General features: G+C 42.5%; 1 protein-coding gene across 2 annotated transcripts; it reads right to left on the reverse strand.

The window, feature by feature from the left end:
• Positions 1–157: 157 nt before the first annotated feature.
• Positions 158–27,711, reverse strand: MXD1 (MAX dimerization protein 1). Of its 2 annotated transcripts, none has more exons than XM_060658627.3 (6): positions 27,379–27,711; positions 26,535–26,634; positions 21,634–21,663; positions 6,851–6,965; positions 5,088–5,247; positions 158–4,851 (listed from the first exon to the last, which is right to left on the reverse strand). In XM_060658627.3, exons 1-6 carry the CDS (start codon positions 27,449–27,451, stop codon positions 4,667–4,669), a joined length of 663 nt encoding a protein of 220 aa, XP_060514610.1. In that variant the 5' UTR covers positions 27,452–27,711; the 3' UTR covers positions 158–4,666. The 2 variants fall into 2 exon arrangements, with proteins under 2 accessions (XP_060514610.1, XP_060514602.1); XM_060658619.3 differs by having other exon boundaries at positions 158–4,854; positions 27,379–27,706.
• Between the last annotated feature and the right edge of the window lie 245 nt (positions 27,712–27,956).

Genomic DNA, 27,956 nt, shown 5'->3' on the forward strand with positions numbered 1-27,956 from the left:
CTCAGCCCGAGCCACACAATCTGAAGTCTTCTCACAGAGCCTAAGCGCTCAAAACTTTTGGCCAGTGAATTTTCCATGAAATTAAAAAGTCTGATTAACTCAGTTCTGGAAGTAGAAAGAAACCCCGAGAGGGCACAAAATAACAGGAAGACCCAAATTTCTTTAATAATGAAATAATTTATTTGTGAACGGTGGAACGATACAGAAGTTTACATATACACAGCAAAGATTCTCTAAAACATGTAGTAGTTCTAAAAATGCATGTGCTAACTGTAGTAAAAAGCACCATTCTCTAGATCTTGACACAGGATTTACATTGGCGTCATATTTACATAAAGAAATAAACATCTGGAAACAGAATTCCATACTCTCTCATCTGCTGCTCCCCTCTGTAGGCTGTGTTTACCATTAGGAAGATGGCCCCCAACACTGATGGTTAACAGCAATATTCCCAGAGCACCAATTCTAGGGACGGGGGGGTAAAGGCAAGTTTGGTTCTCAGGTAAAAGCTAAACTGAAGAATGCCCCATTAAGTCACCACCCCCCATAGAGTAAGAAATCAAACTTAAAAATGTGGATAAATCTTGGAATTGGGTGCCTTACTAATTCTCATTTTATGATTTTGAGAGAAGACCAAGATACTCAATTTCTTCAGCCATTTAATAGCTGACTCGGGCAGTGCCAGGCAGTGTCGTCTTCTTTCAGAAGAATGTAGTATAAGAAAATCATCCATGTAATAAATATTAATGAAGAAATCATGATAAGTCACATATAGTACACACACCCCTCCCCACCCCCGGATATCTTTGCAAACAAAATATCCCATAGTCACAGAGATCTGAATGAGAAAAGCCACCCCCCTCTAAAAGGGTCTTTGGGTCATCTTCTCCCAGAAAGGATTTTAAAACTCAGTAGCCAGCTACCTAAGCATACTGCATCCAAGAGTTAGACATACACACACAAAAAAACAGATTGACCTGCAGGAAATCACCTTGCAGCCATTGACTTCCTGGGGTTCAACACTCAGGGCAGGTAAAGGAGGAAGCTTGAGCAAGTGGAGGAGGAAGAGAAGACAGATTCAGGAATAGGTTATAAAGCATAACGAAAGTGGTATTCTTGCCAATATGGCATGGTATAAAAGCCTAAATAATGTGTATATGCTGTCTAAAAATAGGTTTTTTCTTTAAAGGATGGGGCAGAGGCAAGAAGAAAAAAAGCCCATAATACCCATAGTGAGCCCCAGGACTCCACTTGACCATTACTTTGAGCATCACCATCCTAGGTTGACATTTTTTTCCCCCTGCACCCCAGCATTTGCTCTTGGCCACTTAAGGGACGGATCAGAGAGGCCCATAGGAAACCCAGGTAAGGACTCTTTTTTTCTTTTTCTTTTTTTTTTTTTTTTTTTAGAGGATAAAAGAAAATGCTTCCTTTAAAAACTAAAACCACTCAAGTGGCCAACTGCAGGGTCAGGGGCCTATTACAGTGCTCAATTTTGAATCGTCCTGGGCATTATTGGAGTCTTGGGTTTATTGGGAGGAGAATTTAGGTCCTGCTCAAAAAAGTGATTCAGAGAGCATCACAAACTAACATTAGGTCTGTGACTAGAGAAAGGAGTCAGCAGTCACTATCAGCACCTTGGAGAATTCAAGATCTTTGCTTAGCAGAAGAAACCCAAACAAAATACCCTGGGTGCTTCACCTGCCATTCTAAGCCAACAGGCGTGGAAAACTGTGTTCTGGGATGTTAACAGCACGCACCGGTATTTTCTCACTGCATGAAATTGGACTACATACTCTTACCTTCCCATCTGCATTGCGATGGTATCAGTAAGAGTATAGATTTCTTTTCAGTTTTTAAAAATCAATTTTACATAAAAATATGCATGTGCCTATATTTACACACATCTCTATTTACGTACAATTGTCAAAGTTTTAAAGGCTGGGGTTTATATCTTTGCCCATTCCCCTCCCCCCAACAACCCTAATAGAAAGGTTTTTCATTTTGCTTAAAAAAACCAAAACAACCAAAAAGACTTTATAGCTCTTAACAGTCACGCTGGTGGATCAGTGAATGAGAGGGTAGGTTGGCAAATGAGGGCTGCCGATCACCCTCATAGGGAAGAGGATTAGCTGCCTTGGGCTGAGTTTGCTGGTCCTGAATTTACAGTTTTGGTTAGAGGCCTATCTGGCACGCCGACTCGGTCTACCTCGAGCTTTGAAAAGTAATGTCTAACCCTGGTGTCAGTTTATCACAAGTGCATTAAAAATAGATCAAATTCCACATTTCTATATGCAATCAAATTGAAAAGGACCAGACAGTGCAAAGGTCAAATAATTACTGTTTTATATTGGGACAGTACATTTCAACCAAAAGACAAAAATGCAGTTTAACTTAAACACAGAAAATAATGGCATCTCTCAGATGCCTTATTTTGAAATCAAACAAATACACAAATTCTGTTCCCCTCCCTCCCCCGATGCAAGCCCACAAGCTTTGCCCAAAGTCTTGAGTTTTCGATGCCTTAAGGCATCTGGCATCTTGGACTTGTGAGGCGCTTGAATGTAGCAATTAAAATGCTTGAGAGGTCTCGTGAATGGCATTCGAAAGGGACCTCAAAGTGCAGATACATCTTTTCAAACATGTTACAGGCTGAGCTGGCTCTTTCAACACTATCACTCTGCTTAAATTCAGGAAGCAGGCTTTAAAAATGCAAAAGGCATACAAGTTGTATTTCAGTGCAAATCTTCAGCTGGTCATTGGAAAAGATTCCAATTAAAAAAAAAATCCTTTGTGTCACCTGCCCCTCCCCCCCCACCCAAAGCTGAAATGAAGAAAAAAAAAAAAGAAAACAAAAACAGAAGAATGACAGATGAGTTTGGAAGCATTTAGGAATCGACTACTTCCGATTAAAATTTTTTTAATAGAGAATCATTAAAATGAAAAAACAAAAGTAATCTTTGTTTGGCCCGCTCTTCACGTGCAGAATGAGCTTCCTTGTGGAGCACGTTTGAACTCTGAGTTGTGTGGAAGGCGGAGGCGCTGGAGGCATGGTGAGGCTGGGAGGGGGCCAGAGACCGCAGGCAGCGGGGAGCGCTGGGCGGCTGCCCGCCCCCCCACCCCTCCGCCGGCTGGTGCAGCCTTGGAGCCCTTAGGTTGCAGTGCGTCTGTGGATTTTAGGAATGTTCTCGTCACTTTGTGACACACACTCTGTTTCAGCGTCACAGGGTTTACAAATGGTTCAAATTCAATGAAAAAGACTCGTCAGAGGTGGAAAACCTCGACGTCAAAAATATGAATGCAAAAATATTAAGGGGAACGAACCAATTTTGTAGATACCTACATACAAAGTTTCTAGAACATCTATAAAAGCACAAAGTCATAAGAATTTGTTTTCCATTACATTAGTTTATATAAAATGAATAAATAGTATTTATAGATTTAATGTGTCTTATGTACATATACATGTGCTCTGTTTTAGCTTAAATAAAAATGCTACAAAGTGGGAGACCACTTAAGGGGGAAATCATAACCAAAAAGAAAGATCAGCCTTTTAAACTAGCAACCCAAAAGCCTCCATTAAGAAGATTCTGGGCGTATCCAAAAATAAGGAGAGGAATTCTAATAACACTGTACCCTCCCCTCCTGTTCACCTGCAACAGAGTAGAAATGTGGACTTTTCCTTTCACTGATGATGGACACTAGCTCAGCTAGTGCCAAAGCTCAGTTATTGCTGAAAGTTAGATAGGAAAATAGATTAGAATTGGACCAAGTGTCACTTATTTGGGGGGTGAAAAAAAGGCATAATCGCTTTGTGTTAAGTGGGAAATGGAGATCTCATTTATCTCTGAGGTAGGAAAAAAAAATGTTCCAGAGACAAGTAGCATAACAAACTTGGAGGGGAAAACGGGTCTTGGGACAGCGGTGGACGGCGCGGCCCAGAGCACATCGCAGAGATTGTACCGTCTGGTGGGTGGGAACGAGCGCCGCTGGAGCTCTGATAAAGCTGTGCAGCCCCAGAGACCTGCCATCAAGATGTCCATTCTAAAGTGAGAAGTACTGCTCCCATCCGCACGCGGGTCGCGGGTCACGGGTCGCGGGTCGGGGAAGCAGCGCAGGGTGTGTGTGAGGGGGTGTTTTCTGGAGGTATTCCTGACTCCTCACGGGGGGTGAGGTCCACAGTTAAGTGCTCTTAAACGCCGCTTTCAAAGCTTGCTTTGGAGTTCTGAGATCAGGATCTCGACTTTAAAAGTTTGTTTCCTTCAGGTTCCTAAGCACAAGACACATTCGGACATTTCTGCTAGGTGAGTAACATAGCCAGAAAACTCTAAGAAAGGTTTGCTAGACTACACGGGGATGGTAAGGAAGAGGGGGAAACTGCTGAGATGTGAAAGTTGCTTATTCGGTCTAAGAATTCTTGGGTGCTTCAAATTGATTGGAATGTACAGTCTCTCGGATGAATTTTTAGGGACAGAGAGAGAAGCTAGTGGATGCAATCAGAAACCCACAATCCTAAGCACTTCCGCGAGAACGTTTACAAAGCTGAGTTTGGTAGAGGTGGTACACGGAAGCTTACGTGCAGGGGGGCTGTGGGCGGGTCCAATACACTACCTAAGCCCGTCCGCCGAGAGAACCATCGGGAGGCAGCCGAGGAGACCACGCTCTCTTAGAGGCCCAGACACGTCTTGTGATTGTCCTGGAGCTTTATCCTCTTCGTGCTGGAGCTGGAGTAGCCCTCGTCACTGCCGAGGCTCTGCATGCTTCCCCGCTCGTCCGAATCGCTCACGCTGCTGCTGCTCCAGTCCAGGTCCCCGGTGAGATAGTCTGTGCTTTCAACGTCCACGTCGATTTCTTCTGTGGGGAGGACAAGAGACACTGGTGAAGCCATGCTTCTGAAAGCTCAGGCCGGAAATCTGAGCCAGCCCCGCCAGGCCCTTCTCTGGACCTGGTGCCTAAGTGCAAAAAGGAAAAAGGGACTTGTTACCGGATGTCACGTTACTCAACGAGTCTAAGTCACCCGTGGGCTCCGAGTTCCTCCCCTGCGCTGCCTGGGCCGGGTCGGGGGACATGCAGGGTGGGGGGCTCACCCCTGTCGGAGTCTGAGCGCTCAGAGGAGACAGTGGAGCCGATGCTGTCCATCCGTATCCTCTCGATGCCCAGCTTCTCCAGCTGCCGCTTCAGGTGTCGCTGTTCTCGCTGAAGCTGGTCTATTTGGTGAATGGCTTTTCTGTCACAATCTTCAAGTTTCTGCAAGCCAAAGGGGTAGCTGTTGGAGCTCATGGGCAGATTTCAAAATTGGCAATGACTCTGCATCTTCCCCTCTCGCAGTGAGCTGTGTGTCAGCCTTTCCCCAAAGCCAGTTGGGGTCACTTATCTAGCTTCTCACAGGGCAGGAAACTGGCGAGTGACTCCTGCCTTCATCTAACCTCTTCCGTATTGACTCAGCCGCGGGTACCTGCACTGTCGGGGCCCTGGGGATGGGCACGGCCGGCAGCCCCCCCCTTGGCTGGGGGGATGCCCTGACCGCCTCTCTGAGCTGGGGCGCTGTGTGCAACGGCAGCCATGAGGCGCTGCCATTTACAAGTACGGGTGTTCAGCTACACATTCCGATTAGAGAAACACTTTGAGTCGTGCCAAATCCCAGTTAACTTGTTTCCTGCTACCAAACGGTCCCTTTTGAAGTCCTGATTCCAAACGGTCCAACATAAGAGCTTAAACACGTTTCTGTAGACCACTTGTTTTTACAAGTCTGTTTAACTGTAGTTATTTTGCTCTGAATAGAGGTTCTTCCCCCACCCCGCCCCCCAGAATTGTCCTGTATACAGGCCTCTAACCACAACTAAAGTGACGTTTGTCCAATAGTGACTAAAGGATTACAAAAACATGCTAAACAGTGAGTTTGGCTGTGGCTCTCAGGAGTTTGAATACCCCTCCCCTCCCCTTTGCTATTCAAGCTACTACCAAGCAAGGACTCTCTTTCAGACCCTCTGGCACGTGAGCATAAAGACCTGGTCCCTTCCAAGAACAGAGACCACCACCAAAGTGTCATACAAATCATGGTCAGATGTCAGCTGTGACCAGCGCTGAGAGAGTACACTCTCCAACAATAGGTCCATCTGGGGCAGGAAGCCTGTAAGCAGGGCAGTAGAGGTTTCCCTGAGCTAGTGATACCTATGTTAAGGTCTGAAGGATAACAAGAAGTTAACTGGGTGAAGAAGGGAGGGGAAAGCCTAGCAAGCAGAGGGAACAGCACATACAAAGGCCCTGTGTAGGACAGCACAAGTGCAAAGGGCTGAAAAGGCCTAGGGCACAAGATGCTGTACAGGCAGGTAAGGACCAGGTCGGACAGCCTGGGGCAGGCCTGCTGCAGAGTATGTCCTGAGCCACTGAGGAATCTGAAAAAGGGGGACATGTTGATTTGATCTTTCGAAGGATTCTTCTTGGGAAACATGGAGCTTAGCTCAGCAGTGGCCAGAGGGATACAGGGAAGCTTCTCTGGAGTTTACCACAGTAGATGATGGCAGGGTGAAATGGAAGTAAACGAGCCCATGAAATGTTTAGGTCTTAGAGGTGACTTAGACATCGTGGCTACACAGCAAGAGCTAGCAAGGGTGACCCTGGCTTAATCAAATGGACAACTGGATGGGCCATTTAATTTCTGCTACATAGGAGTGAGAAACAGTTGGGGTCTTGGACATGTTGGGTTTGGGATGCTTGGGATTCATCTAAGAGGCAAGGTGGAGGAGTTCAGGGGAAAGGACTGTCCTAGAGATACACGTTTGCTATCCTGCATCAACAGGCAAACCTTTACTGAAGGTTAAGCTGAAAGGAATCCCAAGGATATACCTACCTTTATGTGCAATTTGGCTTTTGTCAATAAACTCAACGTAGTGTGTCGGTTCGATTCAGGTCCAAGTGGCACTAGCCCCTTCAACTTCTCCAGGCACAAGCGAAGATGGGCCCGCCTATGAAAACAAGGTCACAGTAGCACTAAGATTGAGTGTCCAACTTTGGCTCAGGTCATGATCGTGTGGCTTGTGAGTTCAAGCCCCGCATCAGGCTCTGTGCTAACAGCTCAGAGCCTGGAACCGGCTTCAGATTCTGTGTCCCCCTTTCCTGCTCTGCCTGCCTCCCTCTCCCCCTCCTCTCTCTCTCTCGCAAAATAAACAAAAAAAAATTTTTTTTTAAAGAGTATGAGGTTGCCCAGACCCAGTAATGGCAAATGCCACCAAAAATCTCTGGCCAAACATGTTTGGAAATTGGATAACTCTGGTGAAAGCCACAAAGAAGCAAAAACTCGGGTTTTGTAAAGTGTCTCTATAGTACAAGTGTTAGGGCAGGGACTCCTGTCTACTCTTATGAGGCACATTTACCAGGTTAGTTCCAGTTTTTTGGGTTATGATGTGACCTGACAGAACACGCCAAGGTGAGAATCCTTTCAGCCCATATTTCCTCTTTTCCCACTCAGGATCACTAGAACTCTAGCACTGCTATATGGAGTATTTACACATGTGAATGACACATATGGTTTTTCATCACAGCTTGCTTTATGCAAAGAACAAAACAACCCAACTCGCCATCAATAGGGAGCTGGTTAAATTATGGTAGGTCTAGACAGTGGGATATGATGTAGCTATGAAAAGCAGCAGAAGGTTTTCTATTTACTATGAGGAAAGAACTCTCAGATATATTGGGAAAAGAACGATATCAAACCATGCATCCAATATGCCGTCTGTATATTGGTAAAATGGAAGAAAAATATATTTTTGTTCTCTTATGTGAACATAAAGTCTGGAGTGATCAATAAGAAACTTAGTGGCAGGGAGAGAGAAGTCAGGGACTAGGCAGGGACAAGGGAGTGGATTTTTCCTGAATATATTTTCTGGTTTTTCAACTATGTAAACTGCTATTCAAAAAGTTACTTTTTTTTTTTTTTTTTTTTTTTTTAGATAAGGAAAATGCACATCACTGGCATTGCTACACTAACAGGCACACAGAACGGCTAGAGACAACCACACACAGGTCTTGAAGTGGGCGGAATGGTGCAGCGGGACAGAGGGGAGAAAGCAAGGCCACATGAAGCAGGAGCCGCAGTAAGCCACCAGAGAGAACCTTTACTGCAAGCTGGCCAGGAGCACAAGAGTCCCTCCAGTTTTAGAAATTAACACTTCATTGAAACCCTTCTTTGTGCTTTTAGAACCTAGCAGATCCCAAGAATGGGAGAAACGGCCAAAATTCAGAGCTTTTGCTTCAGCCTACTGGGTCCTTAAAGCCTTCACAGGCCATTCCAACCCCCAGTTGATTCCTCCGCTTTCTGAGCACTTGTTCATACTACTCATCAGGAAGTTCACTGTTCTGCCTGAATTGTTTGGTATTTGGTACTTAACCATTCATTAGAAGCTCCTTAGAAAGTTGGACTTCCACTTAATCATTGCTGAGTTACCACAGGGCCTCTCCCTCCCACCTGCTTAATAAATGTTTGCTGACTGGCTCATGTCACCTATTCAACTAGGCTGTAAGCTCCTCGAGGACAGGGTCTGTCTCTACACCTGCACCACCAACAGTGCTTAGGCTCTTGGGGTTTTAAATACATGCCCACTGCCCATACACGACCACTTGGACCAGGGCTCTTGGGAGCCTGCGAGGCTACCCTCCAGTGGAACTGGGAGACAATCTTAAAGCTTAATTTGCCCTCCCCCGCCTTAACATTTTTGAACCTATTAGTGAAAGTTGGGAATGCAGACTAAAAGAAGAAAACTGCTTCAGAAAGCTCTAAGAGCTCAATACGCATGAAAATGACCAAGGAAGGCAATTCTCACCCTTCTCATCAAGACTTCAGGATGTTCCCCCCAGGTAGATCTAACGAGTGATGCATCAGACATCCTTTTCTGCCCCCAGCCTCATCTGCTTCCAAGCCTCCTTCCTTGTCTAGCTCTCGAAGGAGCTGTCCTAGACGCTCCAAGGGCCCGCTCAGCCTAAACAAACTGGAGTACAGCCTTCACTCCTGAGCTAGAAGATTTAATGGGACAAAAATGCCTGACTATTTTAGAAGACTTCCACTTGCCCTAAAAACCTGTCCATGTGGAATGGCCACAAGCGAAGACTCACATGAGAGGTTTGCTCCTCCCTCTACTACATGAGGGGAAAAAAGCAGAACCTGTGTGCAAAATGTCCGTGTTCACCTTGGATGAGATCTTCTTCAAAAAGAACCATGAAAACAGATCATATTAGAAACACCATGAGAAAGTAAAACTAGTCACACAATTACCCAACTTATTTTTCCCAAAGTTTATAGACTAATTGTCAAGTTAGGAAAAAAGTTTAAAAATTAAAATTAGATTTAGACATTTTTCAGCTTGCTTGTTATCTGCAAAGACTTCATGATTCAGAACAGGGTCCTATTAGTCATTTTATGATGTGGGTTTATCTACAAATATGAGTATGTAAATTTTTTAGGAAGTTTGTCTACTGATAAAAATAAAATAATAAAGTCATCTTTCCATGCATCGTCATTTCTAGTTACACAAGGAGTCTGGCCCAGGAAGTGTAATTTTCACTACCCAAATGTGGGTTTTCCAAAGAACGCTTCCAGTTGTGAAACTAGAAATAAGCCATCTGATAATTCAAGCTAAGGATAATACATGTTCATTCAGTGTTCTCTGGCCTGGTTCTATGAAAATAAGACCAGAGCCTTTTCTGGATTTTTGTCCCGATCCAGAGCCAACTTCTGTCTTTGGCAGTGCCTGCCTTGGCCTCCTCCGGCGCCGCCTCGCTGCTCCAGCCCGATGGCTGCCCTGCCCACCTGCCACCTGCCTGCAGACATCCACAGGCTGGAACTTAGGCCAATGCAGGGAAGGGGTGAGGTCTACGGGGGCAGTCTCAATTCTATCACATAGTCGTGAAAGTCAATTCCTGAACCAGATAAGTAAGCAAATAGCCCCTCTGCAGCTCCTTGACCCTGAGACACACGCACGCACCCTGGGATCTGGAATCCCTCAGCCAAGTCTGACAGTACCCGTGAAGCACAAGATCCAAAGCAAGTAACACAAACACCGGTCTCAGCTCTCCTCCCCAATACTGACTGTTCCCCTGCCCGGGACTCTGGTCCTCCAGGAGGGGCTTCATGTCCTGCTCTGGACCTGGTCTAACTCCCCTTTGGGGAACCGGTAGAGGTTCTGCCACATGGACTTAACAGGAAGCCACTTGATACTCCTGTCTGATCCCTACTTAGACCTTCTCTCATCCCATCTTCTTCAGCCAGTCCTCCTCCTGTTGCCAAGAGCTGCCTACCAGCCTCCCACCCCCAGCACAGGAGGGCTGTGCCAGGTCCTGGCTCCCTCCTGCTCCCAGCTGCCTCTTCTGTTTACGTTGACCCAACTGCTTTGTACCTAGGTCACGAACTTTGACAAACTTCATGTGCTGACTCTTCAGAAATATCGCTTTAATTACTCTGAATGGACTGATATACCTTTGGTCTATGGTAGCATAAAGAGGCCAATCTTTGATCTGAGCTATAATCACTAAAGCTCAGAATCAAGTGTGCCCTATAACTAGGGATAACTAAGTTAGATCAAATTATAGCTTTTCTTCAGTAAGGTTTTGAAAAGGATCTCAATTTCCGTTTTTGTTTTTAGTTATTTTAGTATTCTGAATAGGTCAGTCACTATACAACCGAGCGTTAGTGTCATATGTAAGAGTAAGGGTTTAGGATCCTGGCTTTGCCACTCACTCCCTGTGTGACCTTCAGCAGATAACAACTTTCCTCAGCAGCAGATAGAGGATGGCCACACCTGAGAGGGCCAGTGTATTAATGGAGACAAGGTATGGAAGCCCCTGGCCAGGGTCTGACAGGAGTGCTCTCTAGCTGGTAGCAGTTATTCTTTCAATCCTAGCTTCCTCTGTAGACTGATAATTACCAGGAACAAACAGATACTTATAGCACTATAATTCCTTTTAAAATCAATAGTTAACTCAAAGTGTCTCACTAGGTAGATAGAGGCTATCTGGTAAAATCCAATTCTTCCTTAAAGAAAAGCTATCTTCTGTCATTAAAGAAATTTAATGGAAAATGTTAAGCTATTTTCTATGGAAATACAGAGCTTGCTTATGCTAAAGGTACTATTTTTTACATTTAAAAAATCAGCAAGGACAGAGAAGGAAACCATCAACAAATCTTAAAGGCAACCTACAGAATGGAAGATATTTGCAAATACCATATCTGATAAAGGCTTAGTATCCCAAATATATAAAGAACTGATACAACACGCAAAAAATAATCCAATTAACAGTGGGCAGAAGACATGGACATTTCTCCAAAGAAGACATACAGATGGCTGACAGACATATGAAAAGATGCTCAACATCACTCATCATCAGGGAAATACCAATCAAAACCACAAGGAGGTCACCTCACACCTGTCAGAATAGCTAAAACAAACAGAAACAAGTGCTGACAAGGTGTGGAGAAAAAGAAACCCTATTACACTGTTGGTGGAATGCAATCTGGTGCAGCCACTGTGGAAAACAGTATGGAGCTTCCTCAAAAAGTTAAAAATAGAACTACCCTATGGTCCAGTAGTCGCACTACTGGATATTTACCCCCAAAATAAACATGAATTCAAAGGGATGGACACATCCCTATGTTTACAGGAGCATTATTTACAATAGCCAAATGATAGAAGCAGCCCAAGTGGCCATCAACAGATGAATGGATAAAGAAAACGTGGTGTGTGTGTGTGTGTGTATATATATATATATATATATATATATACACACACACACACATACACACACAGTATTATTCAGCCATAGAAAAGAATGAAATCTTGTCATTTTCGAGGACACAGATGGGGCTAGAGAGTATTATGCTAAGTGAAATAAGTCAGAGAAAGACAAATACCATATGATCTCATTCACATGTGGAATTTGAAACAAAACAAACGCGTGAAGAAAAAAAAAAAAAAGAAGAGACAAACCAAGAACCAGGCTCTGAACTCTAGAAACAAAGCTGTGGTTACCAGAGGCGAGGTGGATTGGGGGATGGGTGAAACAGGTGAAGGGGGTTAAAGAGGGCACTTATGATGAGCACTGAGTAAAGAATTGTTGAATCACTATATTACACACCTGAAACTAATATAACACTGTATGTTAACTATGCTGGAATAAAAATAAAAATAAGCAAGGATCTTATACAGCTAATTCATGTGAAAGGAAAGACTCTTTCATGGCCACACATCACGTAGAGGCCTGGATAGAAGGGACCCAAAGGTTGGGAGGGAAGTGTCTGAAGCGTACCCACTCCTCTCCCAGCTACAGCAGCACCACAACAGCCAAAGGAAAATACAGGGGCAAATACTGACCTTGGAAATGCAAGCACATCTCTGAATGTGCTATCTACATTCAAAGAACCTAAAATATCTCCCATACAACAGCAAGAAGAAAGGATAGCATATTTAGGAATAAACTGAAAACAGCTTCGGAAGGAGGTCTAGGAAGGAAAGCATGAAACTTTGCTGAGAGATCTAAGAAAATCTAAATGGAAAAAAGCACATTTCTAGATATGAAACCTAAAAGTAAAAATGTCAATGTTACCCAGTTTGTCCACAAATTTAACATAATTCCAAGAAAAAAAAAATCCCAACAGTGTTCTTAATGCTGGGAAATTAAACTTTATCTAGAAGAATAAATGTGTGAGGGATTACCAACTTTTTGAAAAAGAAGAAGAATGAGGAGGAATGTGCTGTACCAGATCTTAAACTGTATTATAAAGCTTCAATAATTAAAAAAAACAAAACAAAACAGTATACACTAAAACAGGAATAGATATACAAATCAAGTGCACAGAGTAAAAAATTCCCAGAAATAAACCTAAGAATAGGTATGAATTGAACCTATAACAGAGAGAACACTGCAGGTCCTTGGGAAAAGAATGGATTATTCAGAAAATAGGAGAGTGGGGAGATTAACATCAAAATCCATTCCAAATATATATTAAAGATTTAAATATAAAATATATTTGGTCAGGGAGCCTGGGTGGCTCAGTCGGTTAAACGTCCGACTTCAGCTCAGGTCATGATCTCACAGTCCGTGAGTTCGAGCCCCGCATCGGGCTCTGTGCTGTCAGTTCAGAGCCTGGAGCCTACTTCAGATTCTGTGTCTCCCTCTCCCTCTGCCCCTCCCCCACTCACGCTCTGCCTCTATCAAAAAAATGATTAAAGGTTAAAAAAATTTTTTTTAAATAAATAAAATATATTTGGATACCACAATTTCTGTTGTCAGTTTTCCTTAACTCTGTTCGACCATGACTTATGGGAAACTAAATATCCAAGTGAAAGGAAGTCATTAACGAAGAGGCACTACCTCCTACTGGAGCTTTGGCACAGACAGAGGGCATCTGGGCTAGGTGGCATGCCCTTAGCTCTGAATGCGGCTCTTTTTATTTCTGCCTCCAGACTTCAGCTTCCTCAATTCTATCTGGGTCTCTCTCCCTCTCAGGCCAGCAGATTTGTAAACTGGGGAATAAATGAGAAAAGACTAAGACTATAGGTGGACTGTGCTATCTGCAGACAGTGCTCCTGAATTTGCTGTTATCCCAAAAGTCCTTCCTGACTTGAATGTGATCACGATTGGGAATGGTATCAAATCAGGCACATGTCTGTGTTGTGAGGGAGGCACGGTTATCAGAGATTACTTTTTTTTTTTTTAACCGAAGGTATAACTGAACACTCTCCTTTCACAGTAAAGCGCAGAAAACAAAGATGACTTAGGTCAGAGCAGGGTGTACGGCTAGGCAGCCAGTGAAAAGGGTAGATAAGTAAAGAAGTTCATAGGTGGAAATCTAGAGACACACACCTGGCTCTCTCATTCATTTACTCCACTAGCGTTTCCAAAGGATTACTATGCACTGCTACTTGGTGCTGGGATATGATGTCGAGTTAGACCAAGTCCTGGCCTTTGAAGCTTAAAATTTAGTTGGGGATCAAACATGTAAACATATTATTGCAGAATTATTGATCTGAGCTACCTTCAGACCATGACAAATAGCAGCTCCCACTGAAAGTTCTAGAACAGGGTCCTCTTGGCCCTCTACCAAACCTATTCTTTGCCCTCACCCATATCTCGTTTGACTTAACTTCTTCGCAAAGGTTGTCAAGCTTTCATAGACTATCATCACCTGTTTTCCCCTTTCCAAATTGATCACCTTCATTTCTTCACTCATTCATACACTGCAGCCCTCCTATGTATCTGACTATTCTTTCATTATCAAATAATGGAAAAGACCAAGACTTTACCTCCTGTTAACCCACTGGAGCCTAGAAATAACAATGCATCTGCAGGTGCTGATCCAAGAGTAGAAACTGGTATCTTAGGCAATTCATGCCCCTTCTCTTTGAGAAAAACCCCACTTAAACACAATACACTGGACCTCACTGAGGACTACTTTTCATTAAAATTGGACTGGATTTTTTTTTTTTTAAGGTGTATTTATTTTGAGAGAGCGTGCAGGCGTGCAAGCAGGGGAGGGGCAGAGAGCAAGGGAGACAGAATCTTAAGCAGGCTCCTCACCACCAGCATGGAGCCCGACGTGGGGCTCGAACTCATGAACTGTGAGATCATGACCTGCGCTGAAATCAAGAGTTGGATGCTTAACTGTGACTGAGCCACCCAAGCGCCCCTGGGCTTCAGATTCTTAACCGAAGAAGAAAAAATACACCAAACGATAAACAATAGCCTATTTAACACTGAAATTTCACCCTCTTATTTCCTATCTTTGTGTAGGTACAGATCCAGCCAATTAAATAGCTTCATAAATCCTACAGGATAATTGGGGGTTGAATAAAAATTTCAGAGATGGTACATATAAGCTATATAGTGAGAAAAACAGGTTTAGTATAGAGTAAGAAGAAACAAATAATCTTAAGGGGTCAAAAATTAGACCCTAAAAGTGATTCTATGTCACAAGAGATACTAACTTTCGCCAGGTTTGGGGTTGAGAAAGAGCCTCGCCAGGTTAAACAAAAAGTCCACGTGAAGACCACAGGTCATGCTTTAAGGTAAAAAAGTATTCGCCTTCTTTCTCTAAACTGATCCCTTTATAAATAATTGCCCAAAGCATCATTATTACCAACTTAACTGGAACCTTGGAAGGTTTTGAAGTTTTCTCATAATTGTGAAAGTAATCCTTGTTAAAAACACAAAGGTAGTTATATGTGCTATAGCTATATGGGAGCATGGCGGTTACATTTTAAAGCTATAAAATCATTTCTCTACTAAAAGTATGAAATACATAAGTATATCCATTAATATTTCCTTTCTGGAGCCCAATTTTAAAAACATCCAAGTACATATTATAGTCAGTACTTGCTATAGCTCTCTCACCCTTTGACTATTAATGACTATGACAAAAAGGTCAGTGAATACTCCCAGTGCTCCAGTAGGCACTGGATAATCAGCATACGTCTCTTCTCCCAAGTTCTTCCAAGGGCAGATGCCATCTATTCAAGAGGTATAGTCCAAGAAAGAAAGATTCTAGTGGTACAAATCTGGGGGCTCCTCCACACCATCAACACAGACCAGATTTGTACACTGATAACTACATCCCTTCTTTGTAATAACCAGGCCATGCCCTTAGCCTCATGTGGCAACAAAGCAATGTGGATTTGTTACAACACCCTAGAGTGCAATCTGAACGTGGTCAAGAAAGTTCAGAAGCAGTAAGAATGGTGCAATGCCTACCACAACTTTGGACCCGATGCAAAAGCTACGCCCCTACCCTCTACTGATATAAGGAGCTTGGCCATTTGCAAAGCCAAAACCCAAAAGAAATAACTATAGGGATCTGCAATCAATTACAATATCCTGCCAGAAGAGACCTGATTGCAATGGTTTCTCATGCCAGACCAGATGCCACTGAAATACTGTTAGACCAAATGAAAATAATAGCTTAGATCAGGCTGCTGAGTCCTCCCCACAGAGCACACACAAAAATCTTTTGTCATAGGCTCAGAAGACTCTAGCAGAGGTAATCTCTCTAGACCAGCTGCCTAATTCCAGCAAGGCCTGCATACGTACCATTCCAGAAAAATGAGTGTCTATTATTAAAGAAGATACCAGAGCCTTCTTTGGGTGGGGGAAGGGGGGAGTCCATTCTAGCACCTGACTCCTGACCCACTGGCTGCAGCTTATATACATTCCCTCAGTTTCCATTTGCTGAAATGCTACTGAAAGGCATTCAGACCAAAGGAATTCCCAGCTAAGAGAAGGAAATACAATTATCATCAACAAAGCCATATAATAACAACAACAGATTCAAAGATTTCCTATATTCCAACAAGAATTAATTAGCAATTACATTGGGAATCCAGTAGTGATCTAAAAATATGTAGGGGCTTCAGGGTGGCTCAGTCTGTTAAGCATCTGACTCTGGATTTTGGCTCACATGATGATCTCGTGGTTCGTGAGATTGAGCCCCATATTGGGTTCTTTGCTGAGAGTGTGGAGCCTGCTTGGGATTCTCTCCCCTCTCTCTCTCTTCCCCTCCCCCACTCACACACAGGCTCACTCTCTCAAAATAAATAAATAAAAGTTAAAAAACATAAATGCAATAATACCTTTTACAAGAAATATGCAAGGGGCGCCTGGGTGGCTCAGTCGGTTAAGTGTCCGACTTGGGCTCAGGTCACGATCTCAGTTTGTGGGTTCGAGCCCCATGTTGAGCTCTGTGCGGATAAGCTCAGAGCCTGAGCCTGCTTCAGATTCTGTGTCTCCCTCACTCTCTCTGCCCTCCCCTGCTCATGCTGTCTCTCTTCCTCAAAAATAAACATACATTAAAAAAATTAAAGAAAAAAAAAGAAGTATGCAAGATCTATGGGGAAACACCATAAAACATTAGAGACAGAAAACAGATCTAACTGAAGACACATCACATCCTGGATGGAAAGAGCTAATATGTGGACGTGAACTTTTAAAGTTAATTTATATTGAAATTATTAAATTTTGTATTTATTTTGAAAATCCCCAAAGAATTTGAGGGATGGGGAGATGGATGGACTATAAAATTCATCAGGGAAAAAAAAAAAAAAAAAACTAGTGAAAATAGCTAAGATCATGGTAAAATTAAAAAAGGAGGAGGGAAGAGCAGGGATTTGCTTTACCAGATCTTGAAGTGCATGGCAAAACCTCAGTGACTAAAACAATGGACACTGGCACAGGAAGAGCAGATGGCCAGTGGAACAGAAGTAGTCGTCTAGAAACAGACTCAGCAGTAAACAAGAATTTAATATACAATAGAGGCAGCAACTTCAAACAGTGAGAGAAAACAGTGAGAAAATATTCTGTTAAAGGAAATGATAAATTAGAAAATTATGTGATATGCAAAGGGGCAATCTCTTTCATATATATCCTTTATATTATATAATCTCTTCATAAGAAGGAAAAAGAAACGTCAGAGTAGAAAATTGGGCAAATGTTATTTAATAGGTGATATACACACACGAAAATTATTTGACTATGCTAATAATGTAAGAAATGCAAACTAAAACAAATTGTCTGTTTTTGTTTTTTATTTACCAAATTCATAAAGGTCTTAGAGTATCACCTTGTGAAAGTATACAGAAAATACAGCCTATAACTTGCCTGGTGGACAATCCAGCTGTCAACACTAAAAATTAGAACAATGTATATTATTGTTAATTTCACAACTATAAATTTACCCTAAGGAAATAATTATGATATTGGACAGAGATTTATCTACAAGGTGGTTTAAGGAAGTGCTTTTCATATTAGCAAAACACTGGGAAGAACATAAACAGGGGATTGGTTATACGAGTTATGGCACATCCGTCTGAGGTAAATACTGGCCTCTGCTAAAAGTAATGTTAGAAAAGGAGACTTAAGGACACTGGAAAATATTCATAATGTAGCTTGAAAAGAAGATACAAAATATTTACTATATGATCCCATGTTGATGAAAAAAAGTATACACAAAAGTCTAGATGGATATGGAACTTAGCAGGAGTGTCAGCAGCTGTCAACTGTCCCAAGATCTATTACAGGTGATTTTTATATCTTCCAAAACAACTGTTGAGATACACTTCAAAATTCACTGGTTTCCTCTGGCTGATAGAATTATGGATGATATAAATTGTTTTTAGAAAGACTTTCTATATTTCTCAAAATTTTCTAGAAGATTAGTTTTACAAAGAAAAACACCACACACTCACTTAAGGGTGTTTCCTTAGGAGGCTAGAGCCACAAAATTCGTTACAGTTAAGAGAAACACAGGCTAAGGGACAGGCACTCCTATCTATAGTGATATTACTGAACCCTCCACCCCAGGGGTTTCGTCTTCATCCGGTTCTGTGTTCCCAGCACCTAGTACACAGCTTCTTCTAACATCTTCTAATCTAGTGAATGGAAAATACCCCCACCTCCACCATTCTAGAAGGCTTTTATCTTCTCACCAATGCAAAGGTTATCAATATGGTGGTGCTGAGTCTAATATTCTCATAGTAGAGTCCAAAGGAACACCAAATATAATTATTCAGAATCTCTGAAGTGTCACAGAAAAGGTTTCTGTTTAAAAATCTAACCCAAGTATAATCAACTCTGCAATATCAAAGAGAAAAATAATTCCCATCATTAGAAGTTCTTTTCCTAAGGTTTTGAGAGACAGGTCAATTTTTTTATGTGATGTTTTAAGGTAAAGAATGGCTAAAGTGTATACGCATGAAGCTAGGTAGGATTCTTTTACAGGAATCAACCACTAAAACCAGGGAGACTACAAGAGCAACTATTCAACTGACTTCAAAACCGGAAGATTCTTAAGCATCTACACTAATAAGGGGAGAAGAGCCTGATAACTTTGTTCTTCACTTGGACTGCAGCAACCAATGCTTGGTTAAAGAAATTTGAGTCTTTACTTCCTTCTTTTCTGTTCATGTGCTCTAGACTAGAGAAGGAATTATCAAGACTTTAAAAGACCAAATTCCAGAACAGAAAGGACAATATGGAAACCAGATATCTAACCCTTCAACAAGCAAAAGTTGACTGGTCATACAGAAGCAGTCTGAATTAAAAGCAGCTTGCCCAGTGGTGACTTCCACTCCAGTTTTCTAGATTCTTTGCCTCCAGAGCCTCTTGTGCATACCTCCATCTTAGCACATAGTATACTCACTGAAACGGTCTCTGTGTCTTTCTCGTTAGACAAACTACATTTCTCTAGGATGGGGACCATGCTGATTTAATACCCCAGCGTGAACTCATTTAGTACCTAGTATGGAGCACAAGTTCTTGAGACATTGTAGGCAAAAAAGAAATATCCCTGAACTGCTAAAATAAAAGGTCCAAGTGACCTTTATTTATGACTGACATCGTGTGACATTCTTGCAGAGGTAAAAGGCATGGAGTTGTAGTAAGTGTAAGAGCCCTGATCTGAAGGGTTAAAATCTTAGTAATAATAAAAATAAGTGCCTAATGGAAATATAAAAAAATAAATGCCTAAGAGGTTGGGAATGGGGGAGGAGAACTGGAAGACTTTTCAGCACAAAGAGTCCCAGTGTCCCCAGTTCACCCAAAGGCATAAAGTTGAGAGAAAATCTAAAGAGGAGAAAGGGAAGTCACATTTGACTACTTTTCCACCTTAAAAGATACTTTTGAGTTCCCAATTCAGGATATGTAAATCCCTAAAGCATAAAGGAAGCTCTGACTTACAACAGTCAGTCATAATCACAGAGAAATTAAAAGGGAAGAAGAGGGCTGGGGAGAGGCAAATGTGCGGCGAGGCACATGCAACCCCTCAACCCCGCGCATGTGCACACACAAAATTCCTCAGTGGAAGAATGCTAAATGTTCACTCTGTTCCAAGATTCTCTTTCCTAGTAAGTCTGGTCTGTCCTTTCACTGACGAAACAGGTCATTCAGATCCTGACTTTCAGAGTCAGACCCCCTCTTCACAGAAGGTTTGCATGAAATAACCATATGTATTTACAGAGCCATTATTACACATCATCATGTTGTTCATGCAGAGCATTGAGAAAGCCACTCAGTCTGAACGGGTAGCCTGTATTTCAAATTGATGGGCGCTCAGAGACCAGAATGAGGCTTGCTCAATGGTTCTCAGCCCTGGCAGCATATGAGAATCACCTGGGGAGCTTTTAAAAATACTAGAGCAGAGTCTCAACACAAACCAATTAAATCAGAATTGCTAGGGGTGAGGTCTGGGCATTGGTTTCTCTCTTTCTTTTAAAAGCTCTACAAAGAATTACCATTAATTCCTCCACCCCCAGCATGGTAAAAGCAAGTGGTTACTTTTTTTTTTTTTAAAGTCTTTATTAGAGATAAAAGATTTGCTTTAAAATACTCCATGGAGAAGGGTGGTTTTGATTATATAAGATTTACAAAATGTTGGTAATTGTTCAAGTTGAGTGATGGACACATAGGACTTGATTACATTATTCATTCTCATGTGTCTGAAAATTTCTCTAAGTTATTTTATAAAATCAGCAGAAATAAAATTTTTCTCCCCAAATATATAAATGCATATATAATGTATTTAACATATTTTTAAGTTATTTTTTAATTAAAAAAAATTTTTAAATATTATTGACAGAGACAGAGCATGCCAGGGGAGGGGCAGAGAAAGAGGGAGACACAGAATCCAAAGCAGGCTCCAGGCTCTGAGCTGTTAGCACAGAGCCTGATGTGGGGCTTGAACCCATGGACTGTGTGATCATGACCTGAGCTGACGTCGGACATTTAAATGACTGAGCCACCCAGGCGTCCCTAAGTTATTTATTTATTTATTTATTCGAGAGAAAGAGAGAATGAGAATGAATCTGAAGCGGGCTCTGCATGGACAGCAAAGAGCATGCTGTGGGGCTTGAACTCACAAATTGCGAGATCATGATCCGAAACAAAGGCAGACGCTTAACCAACTGAGCCACCCAGGCGCCCCAAAAATATTTTTAGAAAAACATTAAAATAAAAACTTTGCAAACGACTCTAATGTACGACCAGAGTCAAGAACCAGTAGGCTACATTATTGAAGGTGGGGCAAAGCTGATTTAGAAAATAAAGATTTAAACAAATAGCAAAGAGGCAATCCAGGTGAGAGAGATCAACTCAGGCTCAGCCAGATGGATCCCAGTGAGGGTGGCAGGCCTCCTCTAGTGAATCACCATTTTGTGCTATGCATAGATTTGCCTGAATTTTGGAATCTTTATTCACAACTGTAAATACACACACACATATGTATGTGTATTTATATATATCTGGGTGTGTACATGATTAAAGACAGAACTACCAATTATATTCAGTAGCATGTAATTTTTTTAAAAACACTATTTGTGAAACACTGCTCATGACCTAAAATGCTTTGGCCTGTGAAACAGTCACCAGGAAAGGCACTCCTCAGGAGAAGCAGGTTGCAGGAGTGAGGGGTGGGGTGTGGTCTATTGGAACCTGCAAGCCCTTCATCTACCTAAGTGATTTATGGGCAGTGTTGCTTAGACAGCCTGAGTAAACTCTCGTATCAGGTGCTATTTGTGGGGAAAAGACAAGAAAAGCAACCAAGTCTCAACGAACAGAGTATACATCAAAATGGCCCCTATCCCACCCGCAAAATCCCCAACTCACCTATTCTTCTCCATTTCATTGTGAGTTGATCTGAAAGAGGGAACAAGAAGAAAAGAGTAAGATTCTTCCTGTCTTAAAGGACTACTTCAACACCAGAACAATTCTTTAATTTCTCTCCAAAGTTGGTAGTAGAGAAAACTGACAAAGGGAGAAAAACTCGGTGGGCTCTGCTAAAGAAATTAGTCCCTCTGAGGGGTTAGATAAATGTAAATATCTAAAATAGAGTTCAAGGAGAAGGTACAAACTTAAGAGGTGTGCAATCCCTGGTGGAAATATCAAGGGTCTCTACGTACAAAGAAGAAAGCAGTTGCCCAATGGGATACGAATTCGGGTTATAGAACACCGAAGCTTTCAGGCTGCAGTTACAACAGTGGAGGTGGAGCCCCCTCCTAGTCCTGCAGTTTTTTCTAGGTGGGGTATATACACCAAAACTTTATGTTAAGTTGTTTGACAAGAGGACACAATTTTAAATGGATAAAAATAATACCTCTTCCCTCAATCGTTCTACTCCCTGACGTAATTATTTGATCACGTACAACCTGACAAATGCTACTGATGACTAGCTACCAAATGATTTCAGGAAGGGGCTTCTAAAACTCAGCTCAACCTAAAGATGGCATAGACTGGTTAAAGCAACAGTTAGGGTGAAATCTGAAGTCCAGTTTTGTCACTGACCAGTACTGTAGAAGAAATAACATTCTTTACTGTCTTGTCCTTGGTTAACCCTTCTGTAAAATGGGAGTAAAAATTACTGTCAATTATCTACTGAACATGCATGGATCAATGAGGTAGCAACTGTAAAAGTGATTAGAGAGCTTTGGACGAAAGCTGTGGTGAATGTGAAATACCATTATTAATGTGTTTATAGCTGACCTTGAATATAAGGTCTGGTCAAAGAATTTGTGGACAGGTTTACACAGAAATCCCGAGAAGCCAGTCAACATGGCCACTTCAGTGTTATCCTTACACAACTCCTCCCTAACTAATCATAAGCTTGAGGAACCTCCCAGCATTATAAAGGAGCTGAATCTTGACCTTTCTTAATGGAAACTCAGTGGAATCTAACCAGTTCAGGAGATAACACCCTGGCTCAGGACATGAATTCTACGTGGCCACAATCAGAACCTTACTGGGCCTACAGAGAACTTCTCACAGTAATCACGGAGAAACAGGACCTCCACAAATACTCAGCCACTCATTTGTATCAGGTGGACAACCACCACCAAGTTCATTCACACCAGAGAAGGGGAGCAGGGTGTACATGTGGGTTTGCAGTCTTGGGAAGAGAAATTTTCAATCTAGCCCTAAAACTTCTCTTCCACAAGGATCTGGGACACCAATTTTTATTCACGAAGAAAACCGAGAAAATAACAACAACATTTTAAGTTTTAGAATATTTGTTTTCTAGATAAAGGACCTCACAATTAGTTGCCTTAAAAGATTTACACTGATTCACCTGGTTTTCCCTCAGCCTTCTTCAGTTACATTTTTCTGAGGGTTTACTTCCTGCAACGGCCAGCAGGATATCATAGTTAACAAGAGTCAGGCCTGCACCGCAAACCTTTGGCTTTAAAGCACGTGGCATTTTAGTTTTAACAGGGAATAGCAAGTTCAAAGTCTGACAGATTTTTTAAAGTATATAACAGCAGCTGGTCAGGATTTCCCTGTTTAACTATAGACAAGGACCATCCCAGGACAGTGGTAGAGAAGGGTGAATATTTGAAAATAGAATCTGATCACAGAAAATAGCACACAGGGCACTCTTACCAAAAATTTCTGGATTCTTTGAAGATACAAATAAGAAAAATTCTGAATCCCCAAGAGAAACTTTTTAACAAATTCCATAGGAAGTACAACTCCTTCCAAACTTTGAACAGTTTTTGAAACTACAGATCTTATTCGATTACTTAAGAGTATTGAACACATCATGGTTTTTACAAGGGGACTTCTATTTAATGGCTACAGCAATACTGAAGTGCATTTGGGTGACTGGAACGGAGTGTGTCTTTAATAAAAGTAAGCCTTTCAAAAATCCTCAGTCCAGAGATTGCTTGCCAACTCTGTTAATGGGTAAACATTTTTAATTAAAGCATTATAAGAACACATAGATACCTTGTGTCAAGATTATTTTTCATGTGATTATTGAAGATGTTTGATAACTCTGAAATCACTGGTAAAGGTCGAATGTCACCATTAAAAATATATTCTAACAAAAAGATAACTAAGCCAGACTACAGAGTGTATGAGAATAGGAAAAAGTCCTTGGGTTCAAAAAGACTCCACATCAGCTCAGCTATATGGCCATGGTTGCGTAAAAGAGCTAGGTGGCAGGTGTGAACTTCCTCTTTCACATGAATGCCAAAGCCTGCTTGACCAATTTAACAAAATATACCTTTAAAAACTCTGGATTTCAATTCTAAATAATTAGTAACTCATTTCAAAAATCAGTAGGAAAGAAAAAAAAAGAAAAAGATTCCACCTCCCTATATTCCAGTAGTTCTCTGGATGATTCTGAAACAATCAATATTCAAAATTTCAAGATTTCATTTGGTTTTGTTTATTTTATTAAAGTTTTTTTTAACCTTTATTTTTGAGAGAGAGAGAGAGAGAGAGAGAGAGAAAGAAAGTGCGGGAGGAACAGAGAGAGGGAGACACAGAATCCAAAGCAGGCTTCAGGCTCTGAGCTGTCGGCACAGAGCCCGATGCGAGGCTTGAACTCACAAACTGTGAGATCATGACCTGAGCTGAAGTCGGACACTTAACCAACTGAGCCACCCAGGCGCCCCATTTGGTTGTTTTTTAAACAAGCAACTAGAGAAACTGGATTAAGATCTGCATTTTCAGTTCCCAAGAAGCTGGATATGTGGCTAAATCTTTTTTTTTTTTTTTTTTTAATTGTCCTAGAAAAAAGTAGCCCCCTGACTCTACAAGCAATGAGCACAGCATTTCAACCTGAATTAACAAGAATACACTGTTATCCAGTGGTTATGTAAACCAGAAGTAATCTCTCCATAGCCCTCACCTCAGTTCAAAATCCTGACCATACATGGCCTTGGATAGAAGTCGAATTCAAATCAAGGGGTCAAACTGCATTCTCTGGGGAGATGTCTCACTGCTCAGTAAGGGTCATTCTAAACAGGGCATGAAGGAAGTGATCACATTTAAAACAACCTGCTCTTGCTTCACATCTGCTTGGTGCCATCTCCAGGTTTAATCATGGTTTCTCAGAGATCCCTGCACCACTGAGGGTATTACACTAATTCATGATTAGTCAAGAATATGGGAAACATGTGATAACCATGGAAAGCAAACCAAGCTCATTAAAAGAAAAGAGCTTTTCCAAAACAGAAGTTACAGCTATTTCTTCAATAATAACGCTGGATATTAAAGAGAACGAATCTGTTTCTTGGCTTGCAATTCTTAACTATCATTATTTTTGTTTCTTAATCACCTTTTGGGACCGGCCTCCTTCTCTTTCAACAACATCATATTCCTCTCCCCACCACTGAACCTCCTCCAACTTTCCTGTGAAACTTAGGGAAAAAGTGCTAAGGATTAAACCTTGACTATTAGTGTGGACAATTCCTCCCAAATTACCTGTGGATAAGCATAAAAGCAAGAAATGGACTACATTTTTGAAGAAAAATAAACCAAAAGCCTTCAAATTTCTTCCAAAAGCTTAAAAATAATGTAACAAAATGCAAGACAGCTGAATTGTTTTATACCGCTGCACAATACAAATCAGTATTAACATTCTTCTTAAAAGCCCTTAGGACCCACACACAGATCTACTGGGCACCACCTTCAGGTAATGTGAAAGATGGGAGGGAAAGGAAAAACCACAGGGGTAGTTAATTACCAGGTTCATCCTTCACGTGCCTTCCTATTCAAGAGCTCAGCACATGTGTGCTGCTCGCATCCTGTGTTTTTACCAACAATGGGGTGAATCAAGGACAGAAGCAACAGCAAGAACAAGTTTTAGGTTTAAGTGGTCTGTATTATGCCACAGAGGCTAATCAAATACAGTTACTTGCAGGGAGTTATTCATGACAACGGGAGAGGAATAAGGATTCTAAATCAGTGATGAAGATGTGAATGACTTAGTTTACTGGAATGAAAAGTGTAATTAAACAGATCTAGAAGATTTCCTAGCTAACATATTTTAAGGGGAAAGAGAGGAAAAAAGGGGGCAGTATCATTAATAAGAAAAACTATATTCAGGGCTTTAATGTGACTTCACTGGACATTAACCACATACTCCCCAGAGAGATTCACAGATTTTAAGAACTATAAGGCTAACCTAAAAGGACTGTGGCATATTAAAATTTTAATATTATTCGTTCTTCCATCAGCAAAAAGGCAGGCTTCAACGTCAACCATTCCTCTTTGCCATTATAAATAGATGTTGACAGATTATCAGACAAATAACTGCATTTAATTTACATGTTGAATATGAAATCCTACCACCTATGATAAATCAGATACTTTAACATGTTTATAAAATCTTCACTATGAAAAGTAAAAGAAATGGATAATATCCAGCATTTTCAATTACAGAAAACTTGCCCTGAATCTGCAACTTCTGAAGGCAAAATACGGTTACCGTTAACTAATCCCACTGGAAGTTTCCAAAAATTTTTGTTCCAAAAGGGAAGAAAAGCAAAATTAATTTTAAAAGTTCATAAAGAAATGTAAAACATTCCCATTACTCTTTTCAGTCCGCTCAACCCAAACAGAAGGGCTGCTTCCTCCAATGGCTTAAGACCATGTGTGCCTCACTGAATCATGATTGCTACTTAATGTATTTACAGAGTTATAATCACAACAGGCAACTTCCATTCTGCAGTTTGTGTCATCTGCAGTATAATCTAAAAGAGAAAAAGAAATATTTACCAAATTACCTGCTACTGCTGTTATTCTTCTTGGATTTGTTCCTCCGTTTTAAGGCATCTCTGTCCTTGTTATTGTATGGTAACATGGAGGCATAACCATGTTCAGCTTCTAGAAAACCGAAGGATCCAGTTAATGAATGAGCCTAGAACATTCAATACTCTCTCCCCTCCACAGCATTTCCTTTTTAAATTTTATTTTTCAATACAAGAATATCGTGGAAAGAAATAAACGAAGCAAGGTGGAATTCTTAGAACAATGATTGTTTTTTAAAATTGTGTGAATACCCTCAGTTCGGAGCAGGTGTAAGGAGCATTCCAGCTGCTCATTGTTGAGAAAGACACCGCAAGTCGCTAAGCTCGTGGTGCCTGGGTTTCCCACTGGCAAAGTCCAGCAGGTTGGTGTGCTTTAAGTGGGACCAGCCTCAGGCAAAGGTGCAAGGCAAACACCCGGAGCCCAGAGGGCGGGGAAGGGGGCGCGTAAGGCAGGCGCTGCTCCTCCGGCTGGGGGACGGGACGCCAGGCCCACTCGGGGGCCGGTCGGGACGAGCCCCGGTGAGGTAAACCAAGGGCCTGGCCGAGGGGACCCCGGGCACCCCATTCGCTTCAGGGTGGGGACGGAGCTCGGGACCCCGGGGGGCAGCGGCCCCTTTTCCACCTCCATTCATCGCCTTTGGGGCAGCAGTGGCCTCCCTTCGGACCGCGCGTGGGGAGAGCTGGAGGGGTTGGGAGCGCTCGCGGTCGCGCTCTCCGCGCTTCCAACCACCCCCAGAGCGGCTGGGAGCCCCTACCCGCGGCGGGGCCCCTCAAAGCCCCCGGCCCCGGCTCGGGACGGACCCCTCCCATCCCCGTGCACCTCTCTCCCGCCGCTCCAGGTAGTCGGCCGCCTCTAGCAGCATCTGGATGTTCATCCGAACCGCCGCCGCCATTCTGCACCGGGGGCCGGAGCCGCGGGACCAACCCCCACTGCCCACGGGCTCGCCGCCGCCGCCGGACACCCGCACCCTGCTGTGGACCCCGCAGAGCAGGGTTGAGAAAGCCTCTTTGGCGACCGCGCTCGCCGGAAGGGGGAGGGGGGCCGGTGAGCTGGGCACCGCCAACACCGTGACAGAACCCGAAGAAGAGCAGCAGCCGCCACCGCCGCGGAGTGTTTATCTCCGACTCACCATCCCCCCGCCCCCAGCCCCTTCACTTGACAGGCCCGCTTCGGCTGCGTTCCTCATTGGGCACCCTAGAGAATGCCCCGCCCCTGGCCTTGTCCGATTGGGGAAAAACATTACGGCCCCGCCCCCTAGAGTCCGCTCCTCTCTCTGGTTGGCTGCGCTTGACAAGGCCCGGGCTCCACCCCCTCTTTCCAATTGGTGACAGGATTCGCAACTCCGCCTCGTGCTCCTTCCCTGTTTTCCATTGGTTCTATACCGACAACCCCCTTTT

Source organism: Panthera onca, chromosome A3, assembly GCF_046562875.1.
Source record: "Panthera onca isolate mPanOnc1 chromosome A3, mPanOnc1 haplotype 2, whole genome shotgun sequence".
NCBI classification, from domain to species: Eukaryota; Metazoa; Chordata; class Mammalia; order Carnivora; family Felidae; genus Panthera; species Panthera onca.

Bases quoted from the DNA above. Each gene is read 5' to 3' on its own strand.
- MXD1 (XM_060658619.3), bottom strand. From the start codon at position 27,451: ATGGCGGCGGCGGTTCGGATGAACATCCAGATGCTGCTAGAGGCGGCC. The intron at 5,248-6,850 runs GTAGGTATATCC...TTTGGCTTGCAG, and splicing joins AAGCCAAATTGCACATAAAG to AAACTTGAAGATTGTGACAG. The intron at 4,855-5,087 runs GTGAGCCCCCCA...TCCTCCCCACAG, and splicing joins GCGCTCAGACTCCGACAGGG to AAGAAATCGACGTGGACGTT.